This window comes from Hyla sarda, chromosome 4, assembly GCF_029499605.1.
Source record: "Hyla sarda isolate aHylSar1 chromosome 4, aHylSar1.hap1, whole genome shotgun sequence".
Taxonomy (NCBI): Eukaryota; Metazoa; Chordata; class Amphibia; order Anura; family Hylidae; genus Hyla; species Hyla sarda.
The window spans coordinates 198,364,713-198,378,601 of NC_079192.1; the positions used below are offsets into that span (position 1 = coordinate 198,364,713).

The window sequence follows — 13,889 nt, forward strand, 5'->3', positions numbered from 1 at the left end:
GAATATTTATGAATATTGAATATTTCCATGAATGTTTGAGAGGTTGGGGTCTCACCTCTGAGACCCACATATCGAGATACCATGAATTCCCTGACCCTTGTTTAACCACGTGAGGTGCCCTCAGACTGAAAAACAGTCTCTTGATTAAAGTCTGTGTGAGTTACTAAAAAGACACAAACAAGCCTATGACTCTATTATAATGGGCAATTATGAGCCGAACAGATAGATATTCGTCCTGTGTAGTAGAGTCAGAGATCAGCCAATGTGTTCATTGGCTGATCGTGGAGGTTTGCCCAGTTTAAAGATTATCTTTTGTCAGCTGCACATCACCATGTATTAAAGTGCATTTGCTTTCAAATAACAGAAGAAAAGTCAGCACAGACGATCCATTAATTGTTTGCGTGTTTCTGCCTGACCTATACCAAGTCAGTTAATAGGCCCATTAAATATCCATTAATACAGGAGATCAGTGCTTTTGTTAGTTTAAAAAAATGGACTGTCTCTTACTATCCCCACTCCATCAATGTTATAACAGAGATCTGTTTCCAATTGTCCAGCGCCTCTGGGTTTGGTGATGTCACAGGCCCACTCATCCAATCACCAGCTGCAGCGGTGACTCACCTTAACCACTGATTGACTGATCAAGTGTGTGACATCACGTCCTCCATGGTTTCCTCACTCACAAAAAGAAATTTAAAAAAAATCATGGAATCCCCCTTTATGAACTCCTACATATCAGTTTTGAAATAATTTAAGAAATAATAAAGATATTTAAAAAAAATACATTGAGAAAACCTACGTAGCTCTGGCAAGATCAAACTTATGGCAGCTTTGAATATGAAACATGAGGTCTCCTCCATTGAGATATTCCATGACAAAAAATAGGTTTTCCTGTTCAAGAAAAGAAAGAAATACATGAATTAATTGTAAGTCCAAAATGATACTGAAATAACAAATGCTAAACAGAATACATAACGATTTACCACTTATACTATGACACCTATTTGTCTTCACTAGCCAGCTGGTTTTAGAAACCACATGATCATGTGTGTAGTGAATACATGTAGATTAGATGTGGTAGAAATGCACTAGTAACTGGGAGATCTAACTAATAATGAGTCAGTTTCCTGGCAAAAACTACACCACAGCGACGTAAAATACTCATAACAACACTGAGATGACACTATTGAAAAGTACCAATAAGGTGACAAGATTCAAGATTACACAGTAACTGATAACTGTACATCCCCAAATCACTTCTTATCACCCAAAGGTTCCTGAGTACAGGTAGAGTTGGGCTAGTCACTACAAATATGTGAATACATTTTATCAATTTTATGCTAAATAAACTTATAAATTGTATCATCTGTCGTAGCTATGATGATTTTTAATTTTTAACTGATAATTTGTGCTTTTTAAAAAATTATTTTGTTTACCAGGACATTACAGTTGACAGGCTATCTTTAGCACAGCTTTTGGTGTTTGATCAGTGAGAGGAACCTCTACCAATCCACACAATGGGGCTGCAGTGCTTCTGACATTATTATGTTCCTTTCAATGTTTACATAGGCACAGTAGCTCACCTATACGAGTGCATGTGGCTGGTACTGCAGTTTGCCCATTTCAGTATCATCAAAGTGAATGGGGCAAGCTGCAGAGTAGAGTTATAGTTTCTGTAGGGGTTTAAGATATTAGACTTTTACCAATCAGACTTTTGCTGGTCTAATCTCAAGGTTAGGTCATCAGTGTCCCAGATAACCCTCTTTCATATGGGTTATAGTGAATATGGACACCATAGTTATTTAGCTAGAGCAAAGATTCACGGGAAAGGTTGGCTTCTACCTTGCTCAACTGGGATTTTGCCTTCTGCAGGGACACTGCATAATACATTGGGGGAAATATACTAGTGAAAATGTGCCACAAACAAGCAGACGGAACCACATACTGTGTACAACATTTAACATGGGTATAAGATTTTCAGCTTGGTTGGAAAGAGGTGTGGCTTTGGTGGTTTCCTTTTATTTAAATTGTACCTCTCATGAAACAAACTTCTTATATATTAAAGATAAAGCCCTAATGAACAACTTTTTAATTGCTTTTATAAAAAATGTTTTCCTCCTTTCATGTTTTTTTTTTGCTTTAAAAACTTCTCCACTATAGGGGTCTCCCTAGCAATCCTGTCAGCAAGCATTTCGGACTCAGTGAGTGTGTCTGAAATCAGCTCAGTGCAGCTCCCAGCCTATAAGACAGGCAGGAGGGAGGGAGGGAGAGCACTCAGCTCATACACAAGCAGGGATCAAACAGAGAGGATACATTCCCTCTTCTCTTTTTCTCAGTTCCTCTCCCCTCTGTCCACTTTCCACATGGCTAATTATATATGCACTGCTCTCCAGACTTGCCATTGCTATGACAACCTCACCTGCTCTCTGCTTACAACTGCACTACGAAGAGCATAGAAAAAAGGTATTTTTAGTTTTTTTTAAAGCAAAATAAATGCTGGGATAGTGTGACGGATCCTAGAGTCACCCTACCTACTTGAATGGACTTTAGGACATCACTATTTGTACCCTTCAGTTGATGTTGTCCAGTGACATAAAGCTCAGAGTTAAAATACTTTTATTTACTGTTTTCATACACTTTCGGCACACGGTCCACTTTCTGTGCACAATACACCTTTTGCACTCAAGGCACTGTATAGGGAGAGCTAATCACCTTTGTTGGATTATCTCCCAGACTACCTGTCACCTGTATTACCTTTATTGGATTATCTCCCAGACTACCTGTCACCTGTATTGCCTTTATTGGATTATCTCCCAGACTCGCTGTCACCTGTATTGTCTTTACTTACCCTTCCCCCTGTGATGTCCTACCTATAAAAGAAGACACTTGTTCCACAATAAAGAGTTCTGATTTTATACCTGAAGACTGGTGTTGCCTGGTTCTTTGGGTACAAGGATGCAATAATCTCTAGTTCTGCCTGGGGATATTGCCTGTGATATGCTGGGGCTTGTCATCCGGAAGGAGAAGTCACTTTTGGCGCAATCAGTCCGTCACAATTGTCAGGGACAGATGGGGAAGGGGGATTATTGAAAGTTTAGATGGTGATAGGTACTCTTTAAACATAAATAGTACTGCAAACATTTTTTTTACAACTTTGGCGAGTTTTTTTTTTACACTGGTCATTGTTATTGTTTGGTTTTACTACATTGAGTATCTTTTTTATTTAGTTATCTACTAGTACATCTTGTCTGTGGCAGGTAGGAATTTTAGATTTGATTGGCAGCCATGGAGGCCTTCAGAAAACCTCTGGCTGTCATGCCAACCAAAATGTACCCACAATTGCATTGCGTGACAGGTATGGTCCCTTTAAAATAACCATCTATATGCCACAGTTGCTGTTTATCGCTGCATCTAGAGGATTAAGCTTCTGGGATCAGACTGAATTTGTCAGTTGTAATATACAGCTGGCACCCATCACATATAAAGGGGGCTCATCTGAAAGGTTAATAAACAAGGTCCTGACCCATGTAGCAGTGTATTAATAAATACATCAATGTGAACAACTGAACTAATTTATTTAATGCAGGACCCGTTGGTATTTTATATATATATATTTTTATTTTTTATTTTTTTAAATTACTTTTGCAAGCAAATTATATTAGAAAACATAATACAAATTGTACTGTAAAATAAGTTTATTGTCTCTTTACATGTCTGCTGGGCTATACACATCTGATGTTGTTTAGCAAAGACACGTTGCAAATGTTTTCAACATGTACATGTAAGGATCAAGCTACTCTTTTTACAAATAGACCTATATTTGATGCTGCACAGTAGACATGGTTCTACTCTTCAAAGTAGGAAAAGCCTATTGACTGGTGGACTCTTCCATGTGCACAGTAACCATCAAGCTGGGGAAAGGTCAAAAAGATCCAGAAATCAATTCTGAAACAGCGGGGTACCAGTGGCAGAATTTTTTTTATACACTTTGTCTGCACCTTGCTCCATCTGCTGCATTTTTCATTTGACTTTTAAACATCATTTTCAATTGAATTTTGTTTCATGGTAAAGAACAGAGATGTAAATGGTTATTAAATGATGTGCAGAGTCACAGAGATTAATACAGCCTTTGCCTTGATGTTTTTTTGGACTAAGAAATAGATTTCTATGGTGTATTCTAAAGACATCATTCTATTGAAATGTGAGTTTTATAGAGCTGTGTATTGAGTAATAAGGGGCTACTTTTATCTTTTGTAATGTAACATTTTTTTATACTGTGTGCTCAGGGGATAGTATGGACAGTACTATCATTTATTCTATAATAATCTTTGTGGTGCCAACATATTTCCAACATTCTACAATTCAGAGGGAATATGTAAAAAACGATATCAGACATTACAGATTTAGACGGGTGTCACCGATATTATTATCCTGAAAAACGACACTCTTTTTTGGCTCTGTGGCCAGAGTTTATCTAAAAGGCCACAAAGTAATAAAAAAGCACTACAAAAAATGCTTTTCTTTTGTGTCTTATGCGATAGTGTTTTTTTTTTTTTTTTTTTGTGTGACGTGTGCCATGTTTTTGGCAGTTTTTGGGGGTTTTCTCCTATAACTCTCCATAGTTTATTCCTGATAAAAAAAAAACATGGGTAAATGCGTGCTTTGTTTTGGTGTGTTTGTCTGTGGTGTTTGTAGCATTGCAGATCATGTGTTTAAAAGATAAAACATTATTCTATTACACATGATGTGTTGACCACATGCATTTACTAAATATATATTATTTTGGATATATGCCATAATAAACACTTCTAAAAAATTACAGTACAACTGAAAAAAAAGCTGCCATTTTTAGCTAAAAAAACAAAACTAAAAAGGCCATAGAAAAAGTGTATGTAAAGGAGGACTAACAAACTACATAACAATTTACACAATAAGAGTTAGGGCCCTGATCACAAGAGCTTACATACTTTCTTCCTGGCCTAGATAGAAACTAGAACCTGAATAGTTTACCTCAGAGGTGGACTGTTGTAGACTACATGTGTGGTTCCTGACGTTACCAGTTTGACATAGTGTGAAACTGTTCACTATTTGTCATTTAGTAACTAATCTTCTGCATCTCTCTGTACGGGAAGAACCTACAAACCCTGGATTGTGCAGTACGACATTAAAGATCACTAGCTCTCCATCCATAACACTTTTGAAAGGAGGGGACCACAATGGGAACGATACCTAACATTCAAAGGGCTCACTACACTGCCTATGAGTTCTGGTAGTACCACACAGGTGGTATCAGGTTTAGTTACTGAAGTTTAGTAGATGACACAAGACTTCAAAGGACAAAGAGAGAACATATTAGAGCTGACAGTTTTGTAGATATCCAGGATTGATTTTAGGGGAAGATGTTTTTATTCCTGTAGAAATAGTACTGAAGGTCTAATCTACTAATAGTTTGTCCAATAGGAGCTGTGTACAGAGAAGAGAGGACCTAGGACTGAATCCTGAAGAAACCTGACTGTATGGAGAAAAGATTAAGAAGTAGAGTCAGCAAATGGTATGGGAAAGAGTGCTCATTGCGGTAGGAATATGTTGCACATTTGCTATTGAGGGTAATAGGGAACAATTTAAAAGAATTTGTGATGTCGCAAGGATATCTGGTGCAACCCCATGCTTGCTAAGGGCTTGTAGTAGCCTCCCCAAAGATATCCCGCAGCACTAAAGAGCAGCAAAAAGTTAGCAGATGTTGGCAGTAGTGGAGTATGTCACAGTTATTGGCCCTAGTGAAGATCTGCTCATAAAGAGAATAGCAAAGTTAGGCTACGTTCACACTACTGTTGCGCCCAGTCAAGAACAGCCATCAAACTCTCTCTTTTTTTTTTTTTTTTGGAGTTTGATGGACATCATTTTGATGGGGCACAATGGGCAACAACGGGTCCCGATGGACAATAGTCAATGGGGTCCGTCAGGCGCTGCTGTTTTTCAGGGAGAATAGCAGGAGAAAAAGACGGTGAAAGTAGTTGTGACGGATCCTAGAGTCACCCTACCTACTTGGATGGACTTAACCCCTTAAGGACTGGGGGTTTTTCCGTTTTTGCATTTTCGTTTTTTGCTCCTTGCCTTTAAAAAATCATAACTCTTTCAATTTTGCACCTAAAAATCCATATGATGGCTTATTTTTTGCGGCACCAATTCTACTTTGTAATGACATCAGTAATTTTGCCCAAAAATCTACATTTTGCCCAAAAATCTACGGTGAAACGGAAAAAAAATCATTGTGCGACAAAATTGAAAAAAAAATGCCGTTTTGTAACTTTTGGGGGCTTCCGTTTCTACGTAGTAAATTTTTCGGTAAAAATGACACCTTATCTTTATTCTGTAGGTCTATATGATTAAAATGATACACTACTTATATAGGTTTGATTTTGTCGTACTTCTGGAAAAAATCATAACTACATTCAGGAAAATGAATACGTTTAAAATTGTCATCTTCTGACCCCTATAACTTTTTTATTTTTCCGTGTATGGGGCGGTATGAGGACTCATTTTTTGCGCCGTGATCTGAAGTTTTTAAGGGTACCATTTTTGCATTGATAGGACTTATTGATTCACTTATTTTATTCACTTTTAAATGATATAAAAAGTGACCAAAAATGCACTATTTTTGACTTTGGAATTTTTTTGCGCGCACGCCATTGACCGAGCGGTTTAATTAATGATATATTTTTATAATTCGGACATTTCCGCATGCGATGATACCACATATGTTTAATTTTATTTTTATTTACACTGTGTTTTTTTTTTATGGGAAAAGGGGGTGATTCAAACTTTTAATAGGGGAGGGGTTAAATGATCTTTATTCACTTTTTTTTTCTTGCAGTGTTATAGGTCCCATAGGGACCTATAACACTGCACACACTGATCTTCATCATTGATCACTGGTTTCTCATAGGAAACCAGTGATCGACGATTCTGCAGCATGACTGCTCATGCCAGGATCTCAGGCACTGAGTAGTCATTCGGCGATCGGACAGTGAGGAGGCAGGTAGGGGCCCTCCCGCTGTCCTGTAAGCTGTTCGGGATGCCGCGATTTCACCACGGCTATCCCGAACAGCCCACTGAGTTAACCGGCAGCTTTCACTTTCGGTTTTAGCCGCGCGGCTCAGCTCTGAGCGCGCGGCTAAATGGTTAATAGCGCGCGGCGCCGCGATCGGCGCTGCGCGCTATTAGCGGCGGGTCCCGGCTTCACTATGACGCCGGGCCCGCCGTGATATGATGCGGGGTTACCGTGTAACCCCGCGTTATATCAGGGGAGCAGGACCAAGGACGTACCAGTACGTCCTTGGTCCTTAAGGGGTTAAGGACATCACTATTTGTACCCCTCAGTTTATGTTGTCCAGTGACATAAAGCTCAGAGTTAAAATACTTTTATTTACTGTTTTCATACACTTTATGTGCACAATACACCTTTTGCACTCAAGGCACTGAATAGGGAGAGCTAATTACCTTTGTTGGATTATCTCCCAGACTATCTGTCACCTGTATTGCCTTTATTGGATTATCTCCCAGACTACCTGTCACCTGGATTACCTTTGTTGGATTATCTCCCAGACTACCTGTCACCTGTATTGCCTTTATTGGATTATCTCCCAGACTACCTGTCACCTGTATTGCCTTTATTGGATTATCTCCCAGACTACCTGTCACCTGTATTACCTTTGTTGGATTATCTCCCAGACTACCTGTCACCTGTATTGTCTTTACTGACCCTTCCCCTGTGATGTCCTTCCTATAAAAGAAGACACTTGTTCCACAATAAACAGTTTGGATTTTATACCTGAAGACTGGTGTTGCCTGGTTCTTTGGGTACAAGGATGCAATAATCTCTAGTTCTGACTGGGGATATTGCCTGGGATATGCTGGGGCTTGTCATCCTGAAGGAGAAGTCACTTTTGGCAGAGTCAGTCCGTCACAGTAGTAATTTTCCTCCCGCTATTCTCCCCAGCGGTCCCGACGGCTGTCACACTACCGTGTCATAACGGTAGTGTGAAAGGCGCCTTAAGCTTAGCAGCATTTAAATACCAAATGTCTCTATTAGACTGTTCTGCAACCACAAAACACAATAAACCAGCAAGAGTGAACAGATTTACAAGTCTATTTGTGTCACTTTAGGTGATTTGTGCCCTTCATTGGAAAGTGTAACTTTCCATCCTACTCTGTGTATTTGAACTCGTCATATTTCTGTCTACTTGTGAAAAGGGAAACACTCTACCACCTCTTACAAGGGCATTCTTTTTATTCTACCTAAACAACTGGCACAAGGGCTACTGCCAGGGGATTATACACAAGAGAGGAAACCAATACTTATTTTTCAGCATAGCGTCTCCTCCTGGTGTACTGTTAGACCATTACATAAAGAAAGATAGGCATCAGGAATCGCTTGCCTGTGGATGCTGGCAAAATGTCACTAGAGGGAGCCAAAGATCTGTGAGAATCCACATGAACAAACTAAATGATTTTTTAGCATAGTTAAAAGAGATAACAAACTGACCATTATTACCTTCCACTTTGATACAGGCAATAGACAACAATCTGTATTTGCAGTCCTGTGGTCATTACTGCTATTGTATATTAATCTGGGGATCAGCCCACTGTCAGTGCATAGCGGACTCTTTGTGTGCATTTTTACACAGTAATGCACACAGTTCAATCTGACCGTATTAAAGCATTTATATAATCTCTCTGAATCAATTTAAAGGAGAAAAATTATCCCCCTACAGGATAGGGGCCAAGTAGTTGATCATGGGGTGTTCGACCGCTGGGGCCCCCCCTGCGATCACCTGGATGGGACCTCAGCTCTCAGTGAGGAGCTTGTGCTGCAGCTGGCACACGCTCCATTCATTCCTATGGGAGCGCCGAAAAAGATCCAAGTACACCTCTTGGGCATCATCGGTGCACCCATTGGAATGAATAGAGCGTGTGCCGTCTACCGGTAGACGACACGCCAGCCTGACTGAGAGCGCGGCGTCCCGTACTGGTGATCGCAGAGGCCCCATTGATCGGATCCAATGCGATCAGCTACTTATCCCCTATCCACAGGAATTAGTTTTACATGAAATTAAATTGAATTAAATGACATTAAATTTACAATAAATTAGTTTTCACAGGAGAACTCCCTTAACCCCTTCAGGACGGAGCCCATTTTGGCCTTAAGGACCGGAGTGTTTTTTGCACATCTGACCACTGTCACTTTAAACATTAATAACTCTGGAATGCTTTTACTTATCAATCTGATTCCGAGATTGTTTTTTCGTGACATATTCTACTTTAACATAGTGGTAAATTTTTGTCGATACTTGCATCCTTTCTTGGTGAAAAATACGTAAATTTGATGAAAAATTTGAAAATTTAGCATTTTTCTAACTTTGAAGCTTTCTGCTTGTAAGGAAAATGGATATTACGAATACATTTTTTTTGGTTCACATATACAATATGTCTACTTTATGTTTACATCATAAAATTGACGTGTTTTTACTTTTGGAAGACACCAGAGGGCTTCAACGGTCAGCAGCAATTTTCCGATTTTTCACAAAATTTTCAAACTCAGTATTTTTCAGGGACCAGTTCAGGTTTGAAGTGGATTTGAAGGGTCTTCATATTAGAAATACCCCATAAATGACCCCATTATAAAAACTACACCCCCCAAAGTATTCAAAATGACATTCAGTCAGTGTATTAACCCTTTAGGTGTTTCACAGGAATAGCAGCAAAGTGAAGGAGAAAATTCACAATCTTCATTTTTTACACTCACATGTTCTTGTAGACCCAATTTTTGAATTTTTACAAGGGGTAAAAGGACAAAATTTTTACTTGTATTTGTAGCCCAATTTCTCTCGAGTAAGCACATACCTCATATGTCTATGTAAAGTGTTCGGCGGGCGCAGTAGAGGGCTCAAAAGCGAAGGAGCGACAAGGGGATTTTGGAGAGTACGTTTTTCTGAAATGGTTTTTGGGGGGCATGTTACCGTTAGGAAGCCCTTATAGTGCCAGAACAGCAAAAAAAAAACACATGGCATACCATTTTGGAAACTAGACCCCTCGGGGAATGTAACATGGGATAAAGTGAACCTTAATACCCCACAGGTGTTTCACGACTTTTGCAAATGTAAAAAAAATAAAAATAATTTACCTAAAATGCTTGTTTTCCCAAAAAAAATTTATTTTTAAAAAGGGTAATAGCAGAAAATACCCCTAAAAATTTGAAGCCCAATTTCTCCCGATTCAGAAAACACCCCATATGGGGGTGAAAAGTGCTCTGCTGGCGCACTACAGGTCTCAGAAGAGAAGGAGTCACATTTGGCTTTTTGAACGCAAATTTTGCTCTGGGGGCATGCCGCATTTAGGAAGCCCCTATGGTGCCAGGATAGCAAAAAAAACCCACATGGCATACCATTTTGGAAAATAGACCCCTCGGGGAACGTAACAAGGGGTTAAGTGAACCTTTATACCCCACAGGTGTTTCACGACTTTTGCATATGTAAAAAAAATTTTTTTTTTTACCTAAAATGCTTGTTTTCCCAAAAATTTTACATTTTTAAAAAGGGTAAAAGCAGAAAATACCCCCCAAAATTTGTAACACAATTTCTCCCGAGTACGGCGATACCCCATATGTGACCCTAAACTGTTGCCTTGAAATACGACAGGGCTCCAAAGTGAGAGCGCCATGCGCATTTGAGGCCTAAATTAGGGATTGCATAGGGGTGGACATAGGGGTATTCTACGCCAGTGATTCCCAAACAGGGTGCCTCCAGCTGTTGCAAAACTCCCAGCATGCCTGGACAGTCAACGGCTGTCCGACAATACTGGGAGTTGTTTTGCAACAGCTGGAGGCTCCGTTCTGGAAACAGTGGCGTACCAGACGTTTTTCATTTTTATTGGGGAGGGGAGGGGGGCTGTGTAGGGGTATGTGTATATGTAGTGTTTTTTACTTTTTATTTTATTTTTTGTGGTAGTGTAGTGTAGTGTTTTTAGGGTACAGTCGCACGGGCGGGGGTTCACAGTAGTTTCTCGCTGGCAATTTGAGCTGCAGCAGAAAGTTTGCGGCAGCTCAAATTTGCAGCCAGATACTTACTGTAATCCTCCGCCCATGTGAGTGTACCCTGTACGTTCACATTGGGGGGGACATCCAGCTGTTGCATAACTACAACTCCCAGCATGCCCGTTGGCTGTCGGTGACTGCTGAGAGTTGCAGTTTTGCAACAACTGTAGGCACACTGGTTATGTATCACTGAGTTTGTGACCTAACTCAGTGTTTCACAACCAGTGTGCCTCCAGCTGTTGCAAAACTACAACTCCCAGCATGTACGGTGCATGGTGTACGGTGACTGCTGAGAGTTGTAGTTTGCAACAGCTGGAGGCACACCGGTCGTGAAACACTGAGTTAGGTAAAAAAAAACTCTGAGTTTCACAACCAGTGTGCCTTCAGCTGTTGCAAAACTACAACTTTCAGCAGTCACCGACAGCCAACGGGCATGCTGGGAGTTGTAGTTATGCAACCAGCAGATGCACCACTACAACTCCCAGCATGCACTTTAGCTGTTTGTGCAAGCTGGGAGTTGTAGTTAGACAACAGCTGAAGGTACACTTTTCCATAGAAAGAATGTGCCTCCAGCTGTTGCAAAACCATAAGTCCCAGCATGCCCATAAGGGAATGCTGGGAGTTGTGGTGGTCTGCCTCCTGCTGTTGCATAACTACAGCTCCCAGCATGCCCTTTTTGCATGCTGGGAGCTGTTGCTAAGCAACAGCAGGAGGCTGTCACTCACCTCCAACGATCCTCGCCGCACAGGTCAGTCCCTCGTCGTCTCCGCCGCCGCAGCTGCTCCTGGGGCCCCGATCCCAACAGGGGCGCCGGGGATCGGGGTCCCCAGCACCGGGGGTCGTCTTCCCGCACCCGCTCACGTCCTCCAGAAGAGGGGCGGAGCGGGTGCGGGAGTGACACCCGCAGCAGGCGCCCTGATTGGTCGGCCGGTAATCCGGCCGACGAATCAGGGCGATCGTGAGGTGGCACCAGTGCCACCTCACCCCTGCAGGCTCTGGCTGTTCGGGGCCGTCAGAGACGGCCCCGAACAGCAAGTAATTCCGGGTCACCGGGTCACCGGAGACCCGATTGACCCGGAATCGCCGCAGATCGCTGGACTGAATTGTCCAGCGATCTGCGGCGATCGCCGACATGGGGGGGCATAATGACCCCCCTGGGCGATATGCCGAGATGCTTGCTGAACGATTTCAGCAGGCATCCGGCTCCGGTCCCCAACCGGCTAGCGGTGGGGGCCGGAATTCCCACGGGCGTATGGATACGCCCTCGGTCCTTAAGGACTCGGGATTCAGGGCGTATCCATACGCCCTATGTCCTGAAGAGGTTAAAGGGGTACTCCACTGGAAAACATTTTTTTAAATCAACTGGTACCAGAAAGTTAAACAGATTTGTAAATTACTTCTATTAAAAAATCTTAATCCTTCCAGTATGTCTCAGCTGCTTTATGATCCACAGGAAGTTCTTTTCTTTTTGAATTTCCTTTCTGCCTGACCACAGTGCTCTCTGCTGACACCTCTGTCCATTTTAGGAACTGTCCAGAGAAGAAGCAAATCCCCATAGAAAACCTATCCTGCTCTGGACAGTTCCTTACATAAACAGAGGTATCAGCAGAGAGCACTGTGGTCGAACAGAAAAAAATATAAAAATAGAACTTCCTGTGGATCATACAGCAGCTGATAAGTACTGGAAGGATTAAGTTTTTTTTTTTTAAATGGAAGTAATTTACAAATCTGTTTAACTTTCTGGCACCAGTTGATTTAAAACATTTTTTTCCAGTGGAGTACCCCATTAACATAATTTTTTTCCCAATTAGTTCTATCTTTTACTACTAGAAGGTATTAGATTGATGTGTACATCAATTTTTTTTTATGCTTACCCTTTTGTTAAAGACAGAAAAACCCACAATACTTGCTGCAATAACATGAAACTGACAAAAGTAATAATGAATAAAAAATTCACTAAAAAGGATCTGATGAAAATCAGACATTGCTTTTAAATTGTGGTTCAACAGGATCATATTGGTAGACAACTCAGTGGTACTGAGGTATTGAATATATTTGAATGTGACAGTAGCCTATTCGGGTGAATTTGCGATATGTGCTCAAACATATGTAATTAAAGGGGTATTCCAGGCCAAAACTTTTTTTTATATTTCAACTGGCTCCGGAAATTTAAACAGATTTGTAAATTACTTCTATTAAAAAATCTTAATCCTTCCAATAGTTATTAGCTTCTGAAGTTGAGTTGTTGTTTTCTGTCTAACTGCTCTCTGATGACTCACGTCCCGGGAGCTGTGCAGTTCCTATGGGGATATTCTCCCATCATGCACAGCTCTCGGGACGTGACATCATCATTGAGCAGTTAGACAGAAAACATCAGAAGCTAATAACTATTGGAAGGATTAAGATTTTTTAATAGAAGTAATTTACAAATCTGTTTAACTTTCCGGAGCCAGTTGATATATATATATATATATATATATATATATATATATATATATATATATATATATATAAGGTTTTGCCTGGAATACCCCTTTAACTTAATTAGGCAGATTAGATGGGCCAAATGGTTCTTACCTGCCGACACAGTGATTTCGATTAGGGAATTAGGTTTTTTGCTAAACTGAAGATCTTAAATATTTGCGAAACTGAAGATCTTAAATATTGCAGACTTGGAAATTTTTAGATAATTTTATTTTTTTAAGAATTGCTAAAAATGTTTAAGCCGTGTGTGACATATGTTGGGTTGGGTGAAATCTGAGGTGCTAGACCAGTGTGTCACATATTAACATCCCTT

General features: G+C 40.6%; 1 protein-coding gene across 5 annotated transcripts in view; it reads right to left on the reverse strand.

The window, feature by feature from the left end:
* Positions 1 to 13,889, reverse strand: part of PRKCQ (protein kinase C theta) — a 257,684-nt gene that overhangs the window by 30,924 nt on the left and 212,871 nt on the right. For all 5 annotated transcript variants that reach the window (XM_056573244.1, XM_056573243.1, XM_056573242.1 and 2 more), the window contains one exon: positions 800 to 891. In XM_056573244.1, coding sequence (XP_056429219.1) covers positions 800 to 891 — 92 coding nt within the window. The remainder of the gene's footprint in view (positions 1 to 799; positions 892 to 13,889) is intronic.